Consider the following 25,662-nt stretch of genomic DNA (forward strand, 5'->3'; position numbering starts at 1 on the left):
ACGTAATTTGTTAGGGTGTTTAGCCCAATGATCTACTTTATCAAAGATTTTTTTATACAAGACAGACTTATTTATTTTAATGAACTTTTATTTATTTGTATATGTGACTTCTAATTGTAAGCACCTCGGAGCATGTTTTTAGAAAATAATTAGGTGCTTTGTAAATAGTAATTATTATTAATTATTAATTTAAGAGGACTGTATGCTCAATGCTGTCGAAGAAATAACCACAGTCTTGTTCAGGTGGGACTCGAACCCACAACCTCCTGCAAGCTATTTCAGATGTTTTGATTAACAAGCTTGTCAGGATCGGCTGGCCTGTTTGAATTTTGTAATGCAGCAGGTTACACAATCAGTATTTTGTATAATAGGTGAAGAAAAAACAAACGAACAAACAAACAAACCCCCCCCCCAAAAAAAAAACCCCTGGAACATTCAACAAACAATGACTGATTTTCTGTCTGTGTATTTAGGTATCCGACACGCATTTGGCCTATATAAAGCTTCAAGATGATTGGAAAGGACACACCAAAGAACTCAGAGAGCTCCAAAGAAAAAAGGTACGTCTCAGCTTGTATGTCATAGCTGTGACAATGGCGCACCAAGGATTTGGCTTGTGGGTTTGGAGCTCACTAGATATTGAGACCAACCCTGGTGAATGTCAGAAGGGGCAGGGGGAGAGGGGTATGGGCTGGACCTCATTAGACGCCTGTGAGTGCTGTTCATGATGACATGGAATGTAGGCTACATTGCTGTGTTTTAGACCCTAGTAGCTAATGTGCAATTTATGCTTGATTAAAATTATTATATTGGCCTAGAGCCTTGTTTCTTTGCTTCTGTTTTTTTGGCCTTTCTTCTTTTTTTTGTTGGTGAGTGAGGGGGGCAAATCTCCTTTCCTCTTCCAAATCCAATTGTTTGCAGTAACACAGCAGCATAAATCTTGTCCTCAAAACAAATGTTGACATCAAACTAATGTAAAAGTTGTTTTCCAAACCTGTTGTATCTTCCTAGTAATTTGACATATACGACATGATAACTAACACTGCTGTACTAAATATACTAAATGAATATCGCTTTTAGCTCCTGGATTGTACGTACAATTACATCAAACACTGGCAGAAGAAACCTCAATGAAACAAACTTTGGTAGACCCCACTTTATGTACCTTACTGCAGCATTCTCCTGTACAAAATGAATGACCCCCAAAATGTGGCTATATCATTCTTCATACGTGGTGTAATCACAGATCTGTGCCCTGAGTGTACGAGAGGCTTTGTTTCACACGGAAGAGGAGCTTACCCGAGGGAGTCAGACAACAGGTGTTGAGATCAGCTCAGATGGAACCCAACGACCCACTGATGGTATGTCACCTTTTAAATAATTACTACTGGATGTGTTTTTGTAGTGTGAAACTTTTCCTCAAACAGTCCTCTAGAAATTGAGTTGAACATTTCAGACGATTATTTTGCCTTGCAATATTATTTTTTTTAATATTCTCCCAACATTTCTATGCTTGCTCACTACTTTTTCCTTCAAAGCATGAAGTCTTCATAATGTTATCACATTGTTAAACAAAGTTAAATAAAATCTGTGTAATATATTACTTCTTTCTCACTGTCTTCAAAGAAAACATTGCTTAGAACTGTGTCGTTTATGCCTGACTTAATTTCTACGTATGATGCAAAAGATAAATGAAAAGAGAAAAAAGATCTCAGAATGTCGTTTTTCTTCTTTTTTCCAGTTCTTGGAGAATCGTCACTTCCTGAAGGATGGGAAACATTACAGAGCCAAGTCGCAAAGGTAATGGCATGAATATTTTATTTTAGATTTTATTTTTTTATAATGTTATTTATTTTTATAATGTAAGGATGAAAATCAACACTGATCCTAATAGAATTTCATCGGTGAAGAGAAAAAAATAGTGTCTCAATCAATTTTATTTGTAATAAAAATCAATTTGTATTGAGAGATAAAAATTGGCCTTTCAGTGTTGCCAATTCAGTGGTTGAAACTTGAAGAAAAACAATTGGGCATTTAAAAAAAAATTGTCATTGCACTGCAAATTCAGAAGCTGTTGATATTAATATTTGTAAACACTCAAAAGAAGCTATTGTGCACACTTTTTGTCTCTTTTAATACAAAAGTATATGATTGATTATTATCAGAGTCTGGAGTTGAACCCAGTAATACACCAGCTGCATGGTGAATTCACTCACTGGATTCGTAGTTACTGCACCAAAGAGCTGGCTGGTCCTAGATCCAACTCATTTAGCTGGAAGGGGAAACTCCCTCTTCAATGCACACAGGTAAATATGATGACCATCAATGCATCATCTAACAGTGACTACATGATAGAAAAATGCTTTAGAATGACATCGTACATTGTATGTCATAGAGAATGTCTGTGTTAAGCTTGAAAACATAAGGGTAAAGATAAAACATGAATAAGAAATGGTTTTGACCCCCCAAAATGGATTAATTTAGATGGAGCATCCTCTTAGGATAATAACATTGCATCTTAATGATGTATTACGGAGTCATCCACTGCTGAAATAGTGGATGATATGCCAAAGAATAATAGATAGTCAGGTGAGGGAGCACGACTTGCAGACAAACAGCCCCCGTCCCCTTTCCCACTTCTTGTTCCTGAAAAAATGGCCACTTCCAATGATATAAATGAAATCAATTAAAAAAGAAAATGAATCAGATGTTTCCCAACATTGCATTTACACAATTGACTATCTTTTGAATCTTGTAGGTGGAGGATTCGGCCAATGTCACGTGTCTGAGAATTTCCCCAGACATCCTCAGTGTGCGGCAGAGCATCAAAGAGAGAAAGCCAGCCACTCACTTCCAAGGACTGACCAAGACCTTGCAGAATGAGGTCTGTCTGCATTTCAGGGAGGTAAGTCTTAGGGAGTCAGATTGTGAACCTCACCTTCAACTTTAAGTGTCCCCCAGTTTGAGTCCAACTTGGCCCACGGTAAATCGAATGAGTCAATCCCAGCCTGCACAGGCACTGCTAGAAGGTGTGGGGGGGGGGGGGTGATGTGACAGCATGCAATTAATCGTTTCTGTTGGCAAAATCATTGTCCTGTTGGTCAGTGGCGCACCCAGGATTTGGTTTTTTGGGTGGGGGCTCACAATTTTGTTTTTTTAGAAGTTAAATTTGTTCAAACACTTTGGGCCGCAGAAAAAAATGTGGGTTTTTTTTGGTGGGGACGGACTATTTGTACGTTGGTGGTGCCCCTATACACCCCTATTACACTACTTGAAAATAGGCCACATACATATCACCAAGGTCAAATCGTGGAACTAAAAAAAAAAATAACACAAAAAGAAAAAAAAAAAATGACAACCTCTTTGGGGCGGGGGGCTCAAGTCCCCGGAGGGGGGGGGGGGGGGGGGCACTGCTGTTGGGTGCGCCACTGCTGTTGGTAAAATCCGGCAGCAAATACAAAGTTCACTACCTATTGTCCCATACTGTCCAAGACTGTCTGTTTTGAACAGCACCCCAGTAGTAAGATGGTCTCCAGCCCTTCCCTTCCACTTTCTCAGTTTATGGCAGCTGGGTGGTCAGGGAAACATTCCTGGCTATCTTCCAGTAAGGATGGTCTGTTGGCAATCTTGTTGTCACCCCAGCCTACCATTCAAATTGGTCTGCGCCTCCCCTGCCTGCCTGATCATTCCTAAAATAACGAGTGTTGCTTTAGTTTAAGTGCCAAAAAAAAGAAGAATTTTTTTGAAACAGAAATGCGTTCATGGGCTACATTTAACAATTTCTAACCCCCTCTGGGTGCATAGGTTATGCACCCTCAGGTGTTAAAAACGTCATATCGCACATCACAGTAATCAACAATTGTTTTGTGATATCAAATAACTCCAAAACATAGACGGTTGTAACTTACTGTGTGAGAAATAAATTAAATCACTGCGATGTTACCTTTGATAACTGAAGGTTTTGATGTCCTGCCGGACATGAGACTGAGCGTTTGACGTTGCAGTTCTTATGCGCAAAACTAACGTGTCGGCAGGTTCCACATGCACGCGCAATGAATGCAGTGCGATATCGCCCTCAGTGTGTGACATGCATTTTTATTGTCCAGACATGTGGCCGTCCTAGACCAATGACATTACAGTATCCAAGCACACGAAATAACAATACTTGTTTAACTTAAGAGTTTTGTTAACGTCACATCGAGTGTTTTCCCTGGGTACAGTGCTGTATGCTAACTCATAGTCTTTTTTTTCACAGGTGGTGCACGAACTAGTTAAAGACCATTCTGTTCCCTCAACATGTTCTGCAAGACTCTGGACATGTTACGAGAGACGTTTCTTCTCTTCTCATAGTGACGACATCTTGCGGCTTTATGAGGTACATAGTCTTGACATCCTGTGTTTCTGTGTGAGCTGAGCACTGTGAATCTTGAGTTGTTTTTCTGGTAAACTTTGATGAGTACTAGCACAGAAAATGTATAATACTTTGTCAATGTGTTCCTTAAAAGTTGAGATAAATTTCAATTTTGTTGTCTTGATGTTGCAGCGAGCCTATGCTGAAGATACCAAAAAACTTGAGAGCACTCTGCCAACATATACTGTCCGGGATATTTTATTGGGTGACGAGTGGATTCTAAACATTCTCGGTCTGTATGCTCCCGACTTTCTGTCACCAACGTTAGAAAACCCGGTGGACACAGCTGAAGAAGGACAGTTGGCGGAAGAGTTGAATAAGGAGTTTGAGAAAGAGGACGAAGCAGGTGTAAAAATAACTGAAGCCAAGGATGTTAAGGATGATGAGACTAAATCCAGAGAGAGATTGGAATCTGGGATCAGTGTCCATGGGGATGAGAAAGTCCAAGTTATCCGAAGAGAGAAGGACCCTAGTAAGACAGACAGTCTGAGAAAGTCCCACAGAAACACTGAGATCATCGATCTGACGTGGGTCACAAGACAGGCTTCATTGTCAGAGCGATCATCTACATGGAGCAGTCTGGAACGGAAGTCTCACATGACTGCTGCTTCTGTATTTGGTGAGAGCCTCTCACTTCCAATTGACATCCCCAACACCAACAGCAATGCCAGGACCCTGTCCATCCCGATCATTAGTTCCGTCGGTGACTCGGGAGTCTCGCTTAACATCCCGACGGACGATGACGCGACTAGAGACTTGTTTGAAGCCTTGCAAGCTGGACACTCCTCTGCAGACTCCAAGGATCCACTCGACAAGTGCTGCAGGGACAACCCCAACAGCAAGGTCTTCCTGGAGAGGTTTCAGACAGCCTACAATTGCTTCCGAGTAGCACTTCAATACCCGGTGCCCATGTCTAAACTGCAGTGGCTGTTTAGTTGCATTCAGGAAGTCAACACAACTGCTGAAAAACAGTCACGACTTATATTTTGTAAGTATTACCTACTTAGTTAAAAAAAAACTAATATGATCAGGGTTCAGTGTATCCCAAATCACAAGTACAAGATCTCCAGAAGTTCTTGGACAAACTTGCAGAAAACAAATTCTCTTCACTGAGGATTCTTGACCTCAGATGACTTACTGACTGGGTAAATCCTTGCTCCTTATAGGACCCTCCTGTATCCTTCAAAATCCATCGCTAAAAAGGTTAAGCAATAGACCGATGCACTAAGCCCCGTCCATGATGCTCTGACCAATTGCAGCCGTGATTGATGTTCGACATGCGTGAACAAAAGTCCAACATGCATGTACGCTTGTACGATGCACGTAGTTTGGCATTGGGGAGGTACATGTGCTGTTGCTCACATGCACAGTGGGCGGGGCCAAATGGATCAGTCTATTGTGCATTGGCTGCACCTCCCTAAATCCTGCAAAGACCTCTGGTAGCGTGGTTTTGGAAAGTCTTAGAAAGCTAGTGGTGCAAATAGGAAGAGCAACCACAGAATCAGATGAACAGCTCAAGTTGGGAATCTTCTCATTTACTGTATTCTTGCATTTATTTGTAAGCATGCAGTTGTGAAAAATGTAAGAATACGGTAAATTAGAAGATTTCTGGCTTGAGCCATCCGTTTGATTTCGTGGTTGTTCTTCCTGTTCACACCAGTTTGAGTAAACCAATGTGCCATCTGGCTCCTGCTGAGTTAAGGATTTTTTTTTCGTTGAGGATTCAGTAAGATTCCCAGCCTAAAAAAACACAACAGCCTGAGGACTGTCTGGTTTCAAATATCCCCAAAACATGTCACTGAGAAGGAATATAGAAAGCTAATCTTGGTCTTCCCCTGTGGCCCTTGATAGGTGGGAAGAGTCGCATGATGAGCGGTGATGACCTCCTGGATGCCCTGGTACTCTTCCTTCTCCATGGCGATGTGAAGGAAGTCGCCAACGGTTACCATCACATCATGATGCTGCTGGACTACATGCCAGACTTCCTGCAGATGGGTCAGTTTGGATTCACTCTCAGCCAGTTCTTGCTTGCCTACACCCACATCCTGGACCATTATCAAGAGACTCCAGTAACAATTTGTGATCAAGCTGACACAGGGTGACCTTTGACTCATGCATATGTATATTTTGAACTATAAATAAACAGTATGCAGAGTGGACTCAAAACCAAACATAAAGCATTTCTGGGAGAAGCTGATAGATTATCTTTGGTGTGCATAATTTTGGAACTGATAACAATTATTGTACACTAAAGTGCATGTCCCTGGCATTGGTGTAGCCAAGGGTGCATATTCCCCCCCCCCCCCCCCATTAACAAAATTGTCGCCCTCCCACTGAAAATTTGTTAATCCTATAAGTGACCATGGTTAACAGGTTTAACAGAAATTGGGTGACCACTCCCACCTGTAACATCCAGCCCCCCCCCCCCCCCCATGGTGAGAACCCTTGCTATGCTGCTGATTCTTAAAAGACATGAAATCTGTGAAGAATTATGGACCGCAGTGGTGCAGTATGCGGCACATCCAAAAGTGGAGGGAAAAATGCAAAAAAAAATTCCAAAAACTTCCTGAAGCATGTTAACATGTACCACTTACTCCCATTTTATGCTCAACTTGACTCAAAGTGAATCAAGGATATGGTGCCTGTGTTCTTGGGCAAGCTATTTTACGTTAATGACTTCTCTCACCTAGAAGTAGTTGCATACCCTAGAACTTAAGAAGGCAGAGTTTTTTTTATAGCATATGGCCAATATTTGGCATTTGTAAAGAGTAAGTCCTTTCTTCCTTGAAGAATGGTTATGGGTATCTCTTGTTCTTTTTATGATATTGACTCGAGACATTTTTTCCCAATTTAGATTCCTTAAGTTTGTTTAGGAGAATAAACTGTGTCAAAAGAAATAAGAGTGTATTAAACGTGGCAAGTTAGAAAATTTATTTTCGTATTCTGCTCAAATAAATGTCACAGCCGGAGGCCTAATGAATATGTGTTGTAGGTCAGAAGACTAGTTGGTTCTCAAATGAAAACAGTGGGCAACTGTATTTACTATGGTGTGGCAGTTTTTGTTTATTCTTCATCAATAGCATGCCAGTCAGTAATGGTTGGAATAGTCGTGTTAATTATTTTGGAAACAGCGTAATTATGAGGAAGATGGTATCACTGGTCATTGCTAGCAGTAGCTGCACATGTACATGTATATCACAATTACCCGGAAACATTCCTACCAATTTTAACGAGAAAATCCTTGCTGAAAGTGAAGATAGAACTTATATCTAATACCCTGAGAATTCATTCCACCTGAAATGGTGTCATTCGGAAGAAAACAATCATTGAAGGTGGTATAAGAAAGGGTGCGTTAGCAACGAAATCCAGCGTATGTTTTCTGAGAATGTATCATATCCCGTAGCTGAAATTTCAACAAGTTAGTTGTTATGATGCACCCTTCTTAAGATTTCAGGGAACATTTGTTGCTTAAAACAGAGAAAACAAATCTCAAAATCAAGTGATCCATTTGTATCTGAGTGAATGAAAAAGTTCTCTGTTTTATATGTCCACAGTAAATCAACCGACAGATATTTAATAAAGAAAACTTAGTTTTACACATACATTATAAGCTGTAAATATTAATTAGCTTTAAAAGAAATTCTATATTTTTAATGAAGTGTGGATTACTATACATTTTATTTGTATATTTTGCTAACAAAAGTTGTTATCATGGTTGGCATGGAAACTAACTTTTAATGTACATGTTATAGTTATACATACTTCAGTGACTTAATTAACTTCTGAAATAATGTAATTTAAACGCTTAGTGGTTTGCTGGAATGTGTATTATGCTAATCATCCCTGGGACTGATTGTGAAGATTTTTTTGGGATGGAATGTGGAATGTAACTTTCTTGTGGTTATGAAAATAAACAAAATTTCTCTGGAATTGAATTTAAATGGACCAGATTTATTTATTGATTTTAGACAGCAACCGAGAATAATAGCTGATATGGTTTCAAAATGTCATATAAGGTTTTAACTGTGTTAATTTTGTTTTATATATGATTGGGACACGTTCAGCGGAAGTTAAATAAAGCCATTTTCCATACTATGGCAGCATATATGGCTTCGGCTTCATCTGTGTGAAGCTTCCAACGTCCAAAAAACATATTAAATCTGCACACACTGGCCTAAATTTGAATATGATGCATCTGCGCAACAGCGTCAAGTCAGGGGTTTAAAATCTCTTGAAGCCTCGACTGGGAACGAAGCCGTGGTTTGGGACACATCTCAAATTGCCTACAATGGGTTTAACTATTGGTGGCGCTGTTGCGATAGGTCGTCGATGTTGCTCGAGCTCCAGCCGCTAGCCGAGAATTTCACCGAAGTTCTAGTTTGGAACTACCCCGTTTTTCTTCCTCTGAAAGGTACTAGAACATTCTGCTTTGAATAACAGTGAAGTAAGAAGGGTTATGTATTGAAATTTATTTTAGCGACTAACATGACTAACCAATGGCTGGTAATGTCAGATCTTTCGTTTCGAATAATTATTTTGTTTAGATGGGATTTTGTGTACAAGATCTGCTGAAGCTGAAGTTAATGAACGACGCCATGAACAGCCGTCGGGTCAGTACATTCTGCATGGACACAGTATAGTCCATTGGCGTTGACCCGACGACTATTAGATGTCCTACTCGGCATAAATAATCAAGTAATAATCTGATTGGCTGATCGGCACAAGCGCACAATAACCCCAACATAGCTCTACTGAGTGGAGCGTTGAATTACGGGTACCCCTCCATACAAACGCTCCACCGATTTGCCATACTTTGGTGACGGCGTCACACTCACAGTAGCATAGTGTACATACCCACGCGAGGACAAAAAGACCCCCCCAAAAAACGGTAAAGAGAATACAAATGAGAGAGACAGTTACCCTGGATTGATCTACACATTCATGACAATCCATTAGACCCCTTATATTGTTCCCAAACATCGAACATTTTGGAAAAAAACAGCAAAATAGTCTGAAAACTTACAGCTCAATGTGTTTGCCGTGAGGCTCAGTCCTTGCCCCGACTTGCCGAATGAGGGCGTCTGACGTGACGTCACCGTCGTTGCTCGATATCGAAGAAAAACAAGTCGCGCTTTATCAATGACTGTTTCGTGTCATTCAATGATACGTGCTCCGATCCGCGCCGTACAACAGTATGGGCTTTGAACACACCCAAGCAATACCTGAGCCACACTAGTGGGGCTAACTGGCTCTATGCTGAGTTCCATTGCAACCTACATGTATTGAAGGAAAAGTGTAGAAAATTTAAATAGGCTAAAGACTGTTTTACAATTTTATAAAAACAAAAAACAAAACAAAAATAACTTGTTCAAACTTTTGAATGGACATTGACGTTCCAACATTTTCTATAACTCTTGATTACAATCGGCCCCATAAGGAACTCCACTTGATATTCCTTTTTCTCTGAAGGTACAATGTTTGCGGTGGCAACATGAAGTATTGTGCAGTTCCTACTTGTGGAAACAGCTCTTACATCAATTACAGAGGAAAGTCCAACAGGTGCAGTGTTCACAGCTGCAATTATGGCACTGGACCCTGCAAGTGTGAACCTCCCCTGCGATTCTTCCCATTTCCCACCAAGAAGGATCTCAAGGGTCGAGAGCGATGGACGAAGCTGATCAATCGTAAATACCCAAATGGGGAGAGCTGGCAGCCAGACCCGGCTGGACGGAGCACTGTCTGCTCAGCCCACTTCCCAGATGGACAACCCACCAAACAGAACGCAGACCCTATCCTGAAACTGGGCTATGAACCTCCCACCGACCTGATCAGACGACCTCAACCAACGCCACATAAAAAGAAGAAAACAAAGAGTGAGTTGAAACCAGTGGAAAGATGGCCTGTTCCACTCCTGACAGTCGAGCCCCAGGTAGTGCTGGCATGCCCGTATTCCACAAGTCCACATCTTCCAATCACGAACACAAGTACAACGATGACGGCTATCATCCCCCAAACCAAACCCAAGCCCCGCCCACCCAAGAGGCTATGCATTGCCTGTCAGAACATCTCAGAAAGTGGCCAGCGGGTCGTAAGTAACAGAGGTCGGCTTGACCTGCAGGAGTGCTTGAAACAGTACCTCAATCTTGAGGTGGAGCAAGGTTGGATGTGTATCAACTGCGTCAGGCAAGTCAAGACCATCGTCAAGAAAGTCAACATGTTTCGAAGTTCAGTGTTGGCTGGACAGTGCAATAGAACATATAAGGTCTCACATGTAGGGGAGGAGAATGAAGCAGTCATTACAGAGACGCAGTCTGACACAAGCAACAAGGTAGGGTTCATGTAAATTTATGATCTTATTTGGAGTTTATCAATCCTCTGTTAGTTTGGAGTTTTTCCAATCCTCAAAGCAGCCATTTCAAATTTCCAAATTTCATTTTGAGATAACTTTGAGACTCAAGATTTTATGACTTAAAGATGGCTCTGTACACACACACGTTTTTAGAGCTGTTGTATACAAATGACCAATTGCGGTGGAATTGCGTCAACACAGCTTGTGAAATACTGTTCAACAAATGGACGCAGAACGCGCAAAAGCTGAGACAAACAAAAATTAATGTACAAAACTCCATAGGGTTGCCTAAGGGGCATGGCTAACTCGCAAATGACAATAGGTCAATTACAATAACCACTGCCCTCCAATTAGCTGTTTCTATGACAGTGATTTTAGCAAAGGTACTTTTTGGTTACCACAAAAAAATTACACTATAAAGTACAGAATTTTGAATCCTTGTTAATTATGAAGCACACTGCATAATTTGCAGTCCGTTTGATGTGTCTTCTCTTTAGCATAGTGTTTAAATTAATTCCATCGCAGGTCCATCACTAGGGCACTAGTGAATCACAAGTCCTTTCACAAGTCCAGTCACAATGGACCGATCCAGTAAGCACCGCCCCATGGTATTCTGACCAATCACAGCCGTGATTTATGTCCAACATGCGTGCACAAAAGTCTGACATGCGTGCACATGCGTATGATGCGTGCCATAGGAAAATGCAGTGTGGCATTGGAGAGGAGCACGTGTTAATTTGCCCACGTGCGCAGTGGGAGGGGCTTACTGGATCGGTCCATTAACAGGAAAATGAGCATTGACAATGGAATGCCTTTGTCACAATTCATTGTGTGATGACTTGACTTGGGACTGAAGGACTTGTGATGAACTCGACCACAGCATTACAATGTACTTCAGCAGCAATCACGATCTTAACCCTAGCTCCCTACATGTAGGTCTTTTTGCGAGGATGAAGCCTCAATCCTGCAAAATCCTCCAATTGGTCTCGTGGAAAAGTAGCATATAGCCGCAATCCTGCAAACTCATCCATTATTTCTTGAATATAGTCTGTGGAGGGGTGACCACTGCCTGAATCCTGCAAAATCCTGCAGCAGTGACTGTTAATATGTTGAGGCTTGGCCAGTGACATCCTGGAGCAATACGGAGGATTTCAAGCACAATCCAGGCCTATCAATATTTATGCATGGCCGAGCAAAAAACAACACAAGGTGCATCCTACGAAATCAGAAACGCACTTTTGCCATGTAAGCTCAATCCTCCAAATTCCTCCACTTTGGCAACTTAGAGAATTTTGAAGGATTCAGGGCGGTTAGGGTTAATGAACGAGCATACAATGTAAGTATAATGTGTTTGCTGCTGCAATTTTCCATCAGTGAATTATTAAAAAAAACCACCTTTTTTCAGCATCAGACTTCGACATCGGTCTGTCAGTGTTCCAGATTGCTAACATCGATGCTTTCTAAACAAAACGTCTGTGAACCGATGGAAAAGACCAGAATCAGAGTCATCTTTCCCACACCAGCCGGAGCCGCTGCCACAGACTCAGAGAGCGAGTCAAATGAAGGTCTTCAAGATTCATCAAGCTCTGAGGAGGACGATTTTCTTGAACATCCAAGAAACAAAAAGCGCCGTACAGTTTCCAACAAGAGTAAAAAGGTTGTTGCGAAGACATCAAGGCAAGGTAACACATCATCAAGTGTGTCACTTGAAACGCAATGTGAAAATGTTGCTGAACATGATCAGCAACTGGTGAACCAAAATGAGGAAGATTGTGAAGTGCCATTGAGCTCAGGTAACACAGTGCAACCCCCTGATGCTCAGCTACGGGTCATTTTGTCTGGGCAAGTTTCAAGTGCATCAGATTTGTTGCTGACTCCAGTGACTTCGTCAAGGTGCATCCAGCCTGCACCAATCACTATCTGTGCCCAGCCTACAGTCAGTGATTCATCCACACCAATCAGTAGCCCTGGGATACCTGTAGCTATCCCAGCATCTGATGATCAAACCCATTTTGTCTTCACCAAAACTCTGAATGAGCTGGCTAAGTATGTAGCTAAGAAACCGATTCAGGAACATGATTATGCACACTGACAGAGAAAGCACGATCCATCACCTTGAATCATTCACATTTTTTTCAGATGTAACGGGGACAGGGGAACAAATGAACCCAACATTGATAGAATGACCCATTCATGTATGTGGAGTGTCCACTGAAATATGACTAAGGCTGAATCGTAAAGCTCTGTATTTCCTTAAGAATTGCTTTCTTGTAATTCGTGGATCTATTTATTTAAATTTAAATCATTTGAAAACAAGTAATGTGAATGTTGAGTTACGTATATTTTGAAATTAGTGAAGAAATATTGTAGCATTATGTGCAAATATCACTGTGGTTTCAGCTAGTGCTCAATATTGAAGCTTACTTTTGAGTTGTGGGAAATTTAACAAAAATCTAAAATTCAAACACTACTTTAAGGGCGTTACACGTACTGTATGTGTTATTTTTCAAAAGCAGATTTACATGCAAACGTGTACTTTTTCAGTGTTAAAAAGAATTTGTAATCACAATAGAGCGCCGTTGTTTTGTTTGTTTATTTTTATGAAAGTTTATCATTACGTATTTCAGTGATGCAAATGTAGTTCACATCCTGAGATATCAGAAGATGAATTTATTGAAACAAAATTTTGAAAAAATGTAATTGCCAACCTTAAGATACAGATTGTGCATTGTAGATCATATAGTCGTCGGAAGCTGATATTTTATCCTAGTATTTTTTTTTATTGTGAGGCAGGGTGAGTATGGTTTCTATACGGTTACAATCACACATAGAAAGTTGTTGGATGTCTAGATTTAATGTCAAAGAGTAAAGAAATATATGTACATGTATGCCAGCAAAAACAATTGTCTTATGAATAAAAACACTCTGGGAAAAGTGAATCTGCGGTTGGGCGGCTCAAGCATTTGCATCACATGTCGGAACAATTTATTTTCCAATTAAATCATTGTTACATTGTTACCTGTGTATGCTACCCAGTTACAATTTCGAAGGAAAACATGTACATTGTACATGTACATGAATGCATTAATGTATTCATTACTAGAAGAATAATGCTTTTCCATTTTCCAATGCTCCTGATTACTGTTCTGGGTCATATTATATTCATTCAAATAAACATTTGATGCAACCAAATTGGAAACTTGTGGCTAATACAGATTGTTCTTGTCAGTTGTTTGTAGAATTGAACATAATTAGAAACATTAATTAAAGGCATGTATGTCATGTACATGTAGGATCATTGGCAGGGTAACCTACCAAATTATTACCAAAAAGCTTACTTGGATTAAAGATCGTGCTGCCACAAAACATCTGTGGAGTTTTTCCGTCTGGCTTGCTGTCATTTGGAAGAAGTCAAGAAATGTAGGTGATTTTCAATGATCATTCAATCAAACTTGTGTTTCTGATCAAAATGAAAAGTGATTTCATTGATCATTCAATCAAACTTGTGTTTCGTGATCAAAAGGTCGTGCATAATTTTTACTGTTTTCTCAAAAAGTGCAATATCCACTGAGCTGAAACTTCAACAGGTTAGGTTTTGAACATTCTTCTTTGAATTTTGAGTTGTGTTATTAATGGAAACAATCAAAATGCATGCAAAGAAAATGATCCTACTTGTATATATGTGCCTTTGAAGTCACAAAACAACATTCAAAAGATTGTTTTTAAAAACCAGGCTGTCCTTTCAGCTGTGATAGGGGACATGATTCCCCCTCTATCCCTAGACTGTCACCCAGGCCAAATGTATTGTTGTTTTTGACTTTGAATGTACATAGCGTCTACTAGATAAAATGTTTTGCTTAATGTTTAATCACACGTGAAATGTATTTAGAAGGATTTTAAGCATAAACCCGAACAGTTTGAATCAGCTTAAGGGATTGGCTTAAGTTGGCCTACATTGTAATTGCAACAAGAGGCAAAAGGAAGGCATCCCGCCAAATGTCAAACTTTCAGCGCAACAGAGTGTCGCCATAAGAATTCTTACCCAAGTTTTTTTGCTTTTACCCAACTCGGTCATGAGTATTTTAATCTGACATAGGGCCTACTTTTGCTGCATAAAACTGAGTATTAAATACCAAAATATTGTGAGGTGGCTGGGTTAGAAGTCAAGCGTATTACCTGATGCCTACTCCACTTGGACAGAGCAGGCCAACGAGTGGTCTCTTGCTTGAGGGTAAGGTTCATTACTAGGCCTAATGGCTTTTTGAGGAGTTGTGTGAAACTTCTGCAGTCTCATTATAGTATTGTGGTGGTAATGTGATCTCACAATAGGAAATGGGTCAATGTATCAGAGTTTAGTATCAGTAATTGCTAAATTGGTAATATAAAAACAGAAATAGATATAAATTCCAGTTATACATCACAATCATTGTTTACTGATACGGCTTCCTGCACTATATCTTACCGTAATTAAAACAGTCTGAGAACAAAACATGTTTTTATCTTGTTTACAGTTAGGCCTAAACAAAGATTGTGCAGAAATGCTGATGTGGATGTTTTGAAACAGTTCTTGCTTCTGAGGTCTCGAAAGCATGTGACTTCATGAGAAACTAGCTTTTGGAGGATTCAGAATTGTTTTTGTAGCAAAATGCTAAGCACCTGTAGGATAAGGTTAGGCAGTATCGGGCAATTTGCGTAATTGTTTTTTTTTTTAACGGAGAAGATTGTATGTTGTACTTAAATGATGCATGTTGCAAATGGTAATTTGAAGTTTAACTTTTTTTGTTAAATTAGTAAATTTAAAGTTGATTTATTGGAAGCCATTGAAAGTGAATTGTGTTTCTTTTTGTTGATCCCTTGTAAATCGGAAGAAACACATGTTGCAGTAGATTAATCAATGAATCAGTAAATGCCCAATGATAATTTATTTAGGTATCTAGGCCAATAATCAAACTTGTTTCCATTAATATAACCAAATGATACGATATCTCAGAATCAAACTTGTGCAAGGCAGTATTGAAGTAATGTCAAGTCTATAAAAGAGCGGGTATTTCTGGACCTAGTTTTGAGTTCGTCATTTGTTGGTAGACCACGTTAAAGTCGGTACAATGCATACATTGGTTCTTCTGTTGTTGGTTGGCGTAGCTGCAGCTGGATTTGCTCCACTGCACAAAGTTAACGAGAGCGTCAAAGGACGTTACCTCATCAAATTCAAGTAAAAATGTGACATCACAAAATCATTTTTGTCAAACAGAAGATGTTTCAATGTGTAATAAAGCATTATGTGATTCCTATTTGTGTAGATTATGAATGTTGATTTCCCTTTTGATATTATTTCTTTTATTTCAGGGATGATTTGGACGTGGACACCATTGTTGATGACATCCAGCGCCGTGTGCAGCAGCAGCGTTTGGGCCACGCCAAGATCTCTCATCGCTACTACCGAGTCGTGAAGGGCATGGCTGCAGAGCTATCAGAGGAAGCCCTGGAATATGTGAGAATAAACATGATCTGTTTGTTTCTTGTTGCTATTTGTTATTGAATGGCCTTGTCTGAGAAGAAGTGGTATTATTGCGAAGAAGTAGAAATGGGTTTGAATTTGCCAAAAATAAAGTAAAAAAAATTCTTTTTGATTTTGTTTGAACAGTCCTCACAATATCTTCAGAGAAAAACAAGCTATATAAGTTTAAGGTATTTTAAATAAGGAAGCAGTTTATGCAAACCCCCCCCCCCCCCCACTCTGAGTCTGAGTATGAACATTTATCCATGGAGCCAAGTCTCCTGTATAACGTCTGATGTGTCTAGACATGCAGATATATGCAAGCCGTGCGCCAGCCAATCGGAGTCGACTTTACCAAATCGTGACGTCACTTCATTCCCAAATCAGGACTACTGGTTTGATTGGTCAATTTGAATGAAGTGTTTTGTAATACAACAGCAGCTGGGCACATATCGGGTAACATGGTACAGAGCGTGTGACACAGGTTTTGTTTTTATCTAGCTCTACCGAGTGGAACGCTGGAACTTCGGTACCCTCCGTACAAGCGCTCCACCGAATCGGCATACTTGGAATACACATTTAAATCAATGACACACGGTATGCAATAACCACTACCCCTACCCTCCCTTTCGCCAAAAAAGTGTGATTCTATTTTATCTCTTTGCCTTATCCCATTTTTCCAAACTCAAGATGTCATTTTATTACTCCCTGATCATCAAACTGCATGGACTAATTTTCCCAATTTTCTTGGATAGATTCGAACATTGGATGAGGTTGAGTATGTAACTGAGAACGCTCGGACACACGCAACAGCAACCTGGGGCCAGGACCGCATCGATCAGTTTGACCTACCACTAGACGGCTACTTCACAACGGACACGGCTTACAGTAAGAATAGAAGATTAGATGTCGACAAAAAATTAGAACACCATAGATCGGTTGTAAACATTGATATATCCCACTAGTTGCACTTTACTTGCCAGTTCCGTCGCCAGCTCTGGGCTTGGGGGGGGGGGGAGCACGGTATCAAGGAAAAAAACACAATTGTAGATAATTTTTACGCTAATGGTTCGTGCCTATTCATGCCAATTTCTAATGGGAATAAGTTGACTAAATGCCGATAACAAAACACATTGTAACTGAACAGAAGTGTGGCATCGATTACATGAAAATCTCAGCTCTATTGTAAATAAGCAAAACTCTACCCAAAAGTGTGACAGTCTATCCACTGTCCAGTGGACTATTTCATAGTCGTTTGTTCAGAAAAAAAATTACATGTATAAAAAAGCAAGTATACATGTATTTGTTTTTATTTTGCAGATGAAGGAGCAGGGGTTGAAATCTGGGTTGTAGATACCGGTATCCGGCCGACCCATAATGACTTTGGAAGTAGAGCGTCTGTCCAATATGATGCTTACGGTGGAAATGTGAGTATTATGTTTCTTTAATCTAATTCAAAAGGACAAATTTAGGCTATTGTGTTATTTCCCTTGCTATTTGCAATGTTGTTCTTGTTGATTTTTTTGCCTTTATTGCCCAGTTAATGTTTGTTATTATGTGCGGGTCCACATGCTTCAGATCCGCTTTTGCAGTCCCTGACCCACATATAATTCTTTTCTGTTGTGTTTAATATGTGCCTTGTTGGTTATTATTTACCTTGTAGGAAAGCCTAGCTTTCATTTAAAATGTATGCATGCCCTTAACATCATGATTATCTGTATTCTTCATTACATGTTACATGTTGTATTTTCTTTGTTGAGGTCAAATGAATCATAATGATAATAATAATAATAATTATCCTGCATTGGACATTTGGGAGACATCCCCGTAAGCAAAATTTTTCAAACTGAAATGTGCCCTAACCAAATATTCCCTTGTCCTTTTTGCACGAATTTCAGTATGTTTACTAATGAGACCACGAGCAACGAATATAATATAATTGCAACGGAAAAAAATTGCCTCTAAAGGGGGGCTGTGACATTAGGGAAATGTCTCCCTAATGACTGATGTCTCCCATCGTGCAAAAAAATTACGATAACGTGACTCCTGAGTGGTACCATTACACGTATAGTTATAATCTTCGGGAATGCTATAATAGGGCAACACACTTCCATAGACTTCTACATGAAGCTACAATGTGACCTAACCAAACTTTGCCTCATCCTACCTCCACGAATTTTGGTATATATATGATTTGAACGACGAGGAATCGATCTAGAGCACTGGCGACATCAAATTTCGTCTCCTAAGGGTTGTTCAACAATAGGGTGACACCAAATTGTCACCCCAATGAGGTGTGTCGCCCTGTTATAACAATATTAAGTAAAAACTAAGTAAGATTTGAGGCTTTACATGGTGGAGATACTAAATAATGAAAGGTTTGCAGAAACACCATGTGTGAATAATTTCTCAACTAAGAGAATGGTTTTGAAAAGAACCAGAGATATAAACTCAACGTTCCGGTCAGTATGCTCTAACCGTCTTCAGGAGAGTGCCTAAACTCTAAAAAAGTGAATACTTAAGTAGCAAAAGGCGAAATCAATGAAGTGTGAAGTTGCATCCTGTGAGGATGCCAAGTAGACGGGATCCTAGAGCAAGCTTGGTGCCCACTGAAGTGGAACAGTTTTGTGTGCAAATGCATATGCGGGTGTGCGCTTTGCGCGTATTAAGTCCCAAGCGCATCGTAGTGCTACAGAGCTGGGTTCAAACATTGCGTGAAGGTGTAGTTTGGAAAAGTGCAAGTAAACTTTTACCGATTTTTGTATTCAATTTGAAGTACATTTAAATTGTATTTGGATTAAACTATTCCATTATTATCACGTAAAAGCAAGCAGAATCAGTGGGAGAGGTGTTATAAAACAAATATTGACTGCTTTGGGTGGTGTTGTAAAACTAGCATCCCTCGTTGATCCATGGAGCATTCTATTTTCTCTCAGCTTCTCCTCGGGAAATATAGAATGTCCATGGATCACCTCAAGAGGCTAGTTGTACTACACCACTCAAAGCAGTCAATATTATTATGATATTTCGTAGTTGATTCTTCTTCACCAACACTCACGGGAAAGTTCTATCAGAGCCTTTGGTAACCATCCGGTTGTCTTTTTCAATGTGACGTTATTGACTTGTCCAGTAGTCTCTTTTTGATTTAAAGCCGTAAGATCGCTTCATAAACTGGCTCAAGCTGGTAAGCCTGGTCACAGTTCATTGAGGGCTTATTTCGGCGGATGCCTACTGTATCTTTCATGGTTTCCTGTGGCCCGTGCATGATGGGATATCGCTGACTTTTGGTCTGCTCAGAAATCGCTTTGTGGTGTTCTTTACCCCCCAATTTTTTCACGAGTGCCCTATTTTAATTACTTTAACGTCGCGAAAACTTCAACAGCATCAGCACATTTGCCTGATACTGGCAAAATGACGAAGATCGTCAGCTATTGTCTGATATTAGTCCAGGATTGTCTACTTTAAATAATTGTCCACATTTGTTCAATGATACTTCACATGTGTGTCCTTGATTTACACCATACATGCCTGAGAATACATAATTATGTTTTTTTTCTATCTTTAGGGTATAGATTGCCATGGCCATGGCACCCACTGCGCTGGTACTACAGGAGGTTCATATTATGGAGTCGCCAAAAGAGCCACCATCAAAGGCGTGAAAGTTTTAGGCAATCCACCCTGCAGCAAATATGGTACTTCTGCTGAAATGATCGCTGGTAGGTATTAAAGGACTATGGAGGTGGCATCTTAAAGACTGAGTCAATAGATCCTGAGAGTTTTCCAAATTATTTTGGATACATGTACATTGATTTCTTAAGAAAATCACCCTTGGAAAATTAAGGCCTTTGTAAACTTATTACTAACATATCAATTTATGCAAACTGAAAAATTGCATGATGTGAAAGGGATTGAGAGAAATATCATGTCAAAAATTGACCTCTCATTCCCGAAAATCTAAAATACATGAGGACTGGTGGAACCATGGTGGGAACTCAGAAAACTTGTACAAAGAAGAAAATTTATGAAATAATTTTGTGGCGGTCATTGGGTTAAAAACTGAAACATAAATAAGAGACTAAAATGTCTTTCGGGACACACAATCTTTTTGAATTAAATTGAAGGACTAATTCTCATTTATAAACAAATCTACAATGACTGTTGATAAGAGCTATATTCAAACAATCTCAAATAAATCTAGAATCCATCGGATGTACGTAGGTAAATTTTGTGTTGTTATCATTTTCGTTCTCGCGTATTAAGTACACAATATGAATACAAACGCGATCGAACAAGGAGACCCTGGAACGTTAAGCCAGAGGTCCTGTGTGTTGTATAAAGCCTAACGCACGTAAAAGAACCCAGTAACACTTATTGCTAAGAGAAGTGGTTTGCCCCGGTGTTTCTGGCCTCCTAGTTATACTCCCTTGTGGAAGTCCTTAGGAGAAGAACCAACCAAGTACGTCCCGAAAGTACCAAGTACAAGCGCGAGTGCACAATAAGCTCTGGCCCGGTTCCAGAAAAGTCTCACATATGCAAAATAGACGTGCATGCACATCGATCAAGACAAAGGCGGGCGTGTTTTGAAAACTTTCGCCAAGAGTGCTTGTACTGACGACGCCATTGCATTTGCTCAATTTTTGGTCAATCGGTAGTTAGATTTTATGGGAAACTTAGGGGGCGAATTTTTGGTCAATTTTCCGGGGACAGACCTACCAACCGACTGACTGACAGACCAACCGACCGAGAACCAACCAACCACAAAGTGACATGTAGAAGCTCCTGCCAGAGCTTAAAAAAGGGTAGCGTACATGAATCCTTAGCTTCAAAAACATTGAAGAAAATCATTTCATTGTTGCTTTTTGGGTGTTCAGTTTTGTACATACACCATTTGTGTGAAAGCTGACTTCAAATTCTTACATGAGGAATTTGCCTTTGGGAAAGACCGTGCTACGGTTAAAACGTCAGGCCGTTTAACTTTTAGATTGAGAAAAAAATAAGCTATATGAGTAAAACACAAGATTGGCAGCAATATAACTTGGTGTCAAATTTCATTTTCGATACAAAGTAGCCGGTTAGTTGTTAATATCTTCATGCTACTGGTCTAATTATATAATCTGTTTCTGGTTGTTCTGTCCTCAAGGGTTGGACCACGTCGTTGCCAATGCCAACCAACCAGCTCTTGTGTCAATGTCCATAACACTTGACGGCACCTCCACATATTTTGATAATGTAGTCAGAAATGTGATTTCTGCGGGTATTTCGGTGGTCGTGGCTGCTGGTAATGACAATGTTGATGCCTGTAACGTGTCTCCATCTCGGATTAGTGAGGTGAGTGTGGTCAGTTTCGGTTTCGGGTCGGGTTTGCACATCATTAATGCTTTGTCTGTGTAAGTCACAGACACAGAACACAATTTAAACTTTTCTTAAGAATTCATGTACACTGACCACGTACATGTACAAACCTGCATCGTCTTCCCATTCAAGAGTCTACCCAACTACTGTCTCCAAGTCACTGTTGAGGGGCTACTGGCACTTGTGTACATATAGTCCATATAGACCTTGATAAAATAATTTCACCGTGATGGTCCAGCTGAAGTGGTCTTGCTGCCCCTCCCCCCATACACTACCACTACCAAAGAGTGGATTAGATGCGGAAAAAAAATGAGAAAATGTCCACACAAATATGTCATTACAAGTTCACAGAGTACATATATGTCTGGAGACAAGGGCCAAGTTCGGGCAAGGACCATTAGTCGACTAGTGGTTGATTTGTGACATACCTTACGCCTGCGCACTGATAGCAACGTGCGAACGTCTCTAGTCAAACGCTGGTCAAAATGTCATCGCAAAACTTCTGGATCCTGGCTCTCTGCTAGCGTTATGAATGTGCACGGGTATTGGTTACCAGCGATGCAACCAGCCCCAGTAGGTTGGTTCCGAATATTTGACTAGCGTAGTCAACCACCGTTGACTAGACAGAGTTTGGGCAAGCGTTAGTCGAACTATGGTTAACCATTGGTCAACTATAGTCCTTGCGCAAACTTGGCCATAGTTTCACATCACAGCACTTTCGATTGTCTCTGATAGACACCTTGCAAAGAGCACCCTCACTGAGGTCAGCTTGGTCTTTGTTCCTGTGGTGCACATGAGTATACACTTTGTGCTGTCATTGTCCATTAATGTAAACAACAACACCCAAACATACTCTAACAACACTTCTTGGCTTTTTCCTTTTTGTGCTAGGTGGTTACAGTAGGGGCAACTGATAGTACGGACAGCAGGGCTTACTATTCCAACTGGGGGAAATGCATCGACATCTTTGCCCCTGGGAGCAACATCCCAAGCACCTACTACACATCTGACAATGCAGTCTACACAATGTCTGGTACCTCCATGGCCTGTCCACATGTTGCAGGTAAGTGCTTTGAAGACTGAGTACTTCTTCCCCTGCAGTTCTTAGTCCCAGTTAAAATTGTAATGACTTCCTCAAAAGTTTATTAAAACTTTCGTCCAGTTTTTGTCTGTTTCCATTTTACCCCAGCCGAGAGGCGTGAAGGGTATTGTCAACGCCTATGGCGTCCGTCCGTCTGTCCGTAGTTCGGGCCGGACGGGCAGCTTAGTTTCCAGATGATAACTTGAGTTAGAAATGTTTTTTGGGATTGTAACTTCGGTAGGGGGTTGCCCTTGGGAGTAGGCAAGTTGCCCTTGGGAGTAGGTAAGTTGGAATTGGTTTTGAGGTCAAAAGGTCAAAGGTCAAGGTCGTTGTGGTGAGTTAAAGGTAAATGGTTTCCGGATGATAACTTGAGTTAGAAATAAGATTTTGGTGTCTAACTTTGGTAGGGGGTTGCCCTTGGGAGTAGGCAAGTTATGATTGGTTTTGGGTCAAAAGGTCAAAGGTCAAGGTCACTGTGGTGAGTTAAAGGTAAATGGTTCTCGGATGATAACTTGAGTTGGAAATGCGATTTTGGTGTCTAACTTAGGTAAGGGGTTGCCCTTGGAAGTAGGCAAGTTGGGATTGGTTTTGGGGTCAAAAGGTCAAAGGTCCAGGTTACTGTGGTGAGTTAATGGTTTCTGCATAACAGCAACGCTGTAATTTTTTTTCTTCACTTCTCCTCTGTTCTCTTTCCTTGTGAATCTGTTTCCCTCCCATTTGTCACTCCCCTTGTGCTTTTACATTTCCTTTTTTCCTTTTGGTCGTGAGAGTTTCAAGCAGGTCTACTAGTCAAGAAAAATGCTAATTTTTTTTGTTTTTTTTTGTGTATTTGGTATGTTTTAGGAATGTGTGCTCTCTACTTGGCTCAAAATCCAAACCTGACGCCTGCTCAGATTCACAATAGACTTGTGAACTCTGCAACTTGGGGTAAACTCTCAAACATCGGAGCAGGCAGCCCAAATCTTCTTGCTTATATTTAGATGTAGTAATACCTAATCATGGTGTTATTGAAGGTGAACAAGACAATGTTAGCTTCAGTTTTAGAGGAAGCAATCCAGAAATTCATTCATGTTTGACCTGTCACTGCATTGGCACTACTTTGACATGGTAATTTCACAGCAGTTCTTTGTAGTTATCTATCGTTAGGATGGTCCATGGAATGTGAATCTATAATGCAGTTAATTTAATTGTTCCTACTAAAAATAAGTTGACTTCAACTTTTCTTGACATCAGCATTAATATGAAAACTGATTGGAATTTATTAACAAATAAAAACCTGAATATTAAAACTCACGAGAATTCAAGTTTTGTATTCATAGAGGGCACTTGTCAATTCTGATGGATTATTTTCCTTGGGTTTATGGACACGAAATAATTCAAAGTAATGAACTACTTGGCTAGAGATGACAATGCCGTCACTTGAAAAGAAATAAAAATTCAAAAAGATTTTGCCACAAAGAACAGCAACAGATACTTTAACAAACACTTTTGAGAGTCAATTATTATGTATTAATTAAAATCAGCATGCCAATATTAACCTAACAAATCAATGTTCCCCGGAAAACTAACATATTTTTCTCTACTTATTGTGTGAATAAAGGACTAAGAAATTATACCACTGCAATTGAATGTTTCTCTCATGTTTGTTTTATTACTTTCATGATTGACATGTATTCTCACAGAAATATGGTAAAAGAAATCCATTCGCAATAAGATTTTTAAAATGTTATTTGAAATGTTGCTCAATGACCACTTGAACCATATAAATGTAGATGCAAACGAGTGCACGGATAACAAGATATTTGCATTTATATACATTCAACTTGGCATATAACCTCTTGCAGTTTTGGAAGTACTGTCATATAACATAAAGGGGAAAAAACAACTTATTTTTAGCATGATGCAAGTACATCTTTATGATCAGACATTGTCAGATCACAAGAAGTGAGTCCCAAAGAATTTTTAAACAATAGAAAGATGAGTTTTGCTCTTCAGTTGTTGGATGTCAAGAATCAATTTTAAAGATTAAAGAAATGTCGAAGTACTTGTCTAGTAAATAGAAATAAAAGGAAAAGTGAATCTGCGGTTGGGCATTTCAAGTATTTGCATCACATGTAAGAACAGTTTATTTTCCAAATACTGATTGTTACATTGTTACCTGTGTATGCTTGTGATGTACCAAACCCACTTGCAAATTAGGAGGAATACAGTTGTACATGTACATGAATATGTAAATTAATTTATTCATTACTGCAGCAACAAAAAAAGATGTACAGCCTGTCTAAAAAAAATGGTACAATAGAAATTGTTTTTTTTTTATAATTAAGTTCACTCATAAGTGGAAAGACCATGCTTTCTGCTACATTTTTTTCCAGCTCATTTGGTTTTAATAGTAGGTATGGTCTTTAGCAGATGATATTTGAAACAAATTTTTCTGACTGTACCATTTTTTGTTTAGACGGGATGTATTTCAATGCTCATGATTACTATTCTAAGTCACATTATGTTAACTCAAAATAAAGATTTGATGCAACCAAATTGAAAACTTGTGGCGCAGCTTGTTCTTGCATGTATTGTCAGATGTTTGTAGTATTAAACCCAATAGGATCTTTCACATTTGCAGGGGCGGATCCAGGAACCGTCAGATTTTTGTATGTCCGGTTGTTATGGACAGGTGGACATACAAGTAATAGTACATTGTTAATAGGGGAGAAGACTTATTTGTCGTATATCTTTGAGAATAGCCGCCTTGGACATTTCTTGATGAACCTCTCAATTTATTTACATGTATATCTTTTTTAGGAAGAAATGTTGCAACCTGACTGACGCCACTTTTCTCTTCATCTATCATCTCAATGAAGATCAGTCATTGCAAAAATGATGATAAGACATGAATCTGGGACTGAGAAACATTTCCAATTTTGTTAGGAAAGATTTTCTTGACTCTCCATAGACTTTGTACACAACCGCTG

General features: G+C 39.7%; 3 protein-coding genes across 6 annotated transcripts in view; all 3 read left to right on the forward strand.

The window, feature by feature from the left end:
- LOC119741048 overlaps positions 1-8,346 on the forward strand; it is a 41,307-nt gene extending 32,961 nt beyond the window's left edge. For 2 of the 3 annotated variants that reach the window (XM_038216656.1, XM_038216657.1), the window contains exons 9-15: positions 1,247-1,361; positions 1,742-1,800; positions 2,166-2,306; positions 2,759-2,905; positions 4,256-4,375; positions 4,544-5,399; positions 6,263-8,346. In XM_038216656.1, coding sequence (XP_038072584.1) covers positions 1,247-1,361; positions 1,742-1,800; positions 2,166-2,306; positions 2,759-2,905; positions 4,256-4,375; positions 4,544-5,399; positions 6,263-6,513 — 1,689 coding nt within the window. In that variant the 3' untranslated portion in view covers positions 6,514-8,346. Of the gene's footprint in view, positions 1-473; positions 561-1,246; positions 1,362-1,741; positions 1,801-2,165; positions 2,307-2,758; positions 2,906-4,255; positions 4,376-4,543; positions 5,400-6,262 lie in introns of all 3 variants that reach the window. The other variant, XM_038216658.1, reaches the window with a different exon arrangement.
- Positions 8,347-8,728: 382 nt separating this feature from the next.
- Positions 8,729-13,699, forward strand: LOC119741050. 2 transcript variants are annotated; one of them, XM_038216664.1, is made up of 3 exons: positions 8,729-8,822; positions 9,881-10,739; positions 12,166-13,699. In XM_038216664.1, exons 2-3 carry the CDS (start codon positions 9,903-9,905, stop codon positions 12,850-12,852), a joined length of 1,524 nt encoding a protein of 507 aa, XP_038072592.1. In that variant the 5' UTR covers positions 8,729-8,822; positions 9,881-9,902; the 3' UTR covers positions 12,853-13,699. The 2 variants fall into 2 exon arrangements, with proteins under 2 accessions (XP_038072592.1, XP_038072593.1); XM_038216665.1 differs by having other exon boundaries at positions 8,748-8,855.
- Positions 13,700-14,107: 408 nt separating this feature from the next.
- Positions 14,108-24,558, forward strand: LOC119741052 (aqualysin-1-like). The gene is made up of 8 exons (XM_038216667.1): positions 14,108-15,972; positions 16,107-16,251; positions 17,013-17,145; positions 17,578-17,684; positions 19,823-19,973; positions 21,398-21,585; positions 22,501-22,672; positions 23,534-24,558. The coding sequence occupies exons 1-8, from the start codon at positions 15,866-15,868 to the stop codon at positions 23,668-23,670; spliced, it is 1,140 nt and encodes a 379-aa protein (XP_038072595.1). The 5' UTR covers positions 14,108-15,865; the 3' UTR covers positions 23,671-24,558.
- The last annotated feature ends 1,104 nt before the right edge of the window (positions 24,559-25,662 follow it).

The sequence above is a fragment of the Patiria miniata genome, unplaced genomic scaffold (genome assembly GCF_015706575.1).
Source record: "Patiria miniata isolate m_02_andy unplaced genomic scaffold, ASM1570657v1 HiC_scaffold_5, whole genome shotgun sequence".
Lineage (NCBI taxonomy): Eukaryota > Metazoa > Echinodermata > Asteroidea > Valvatida > Asterinidae > Patiria > Patiria miniata.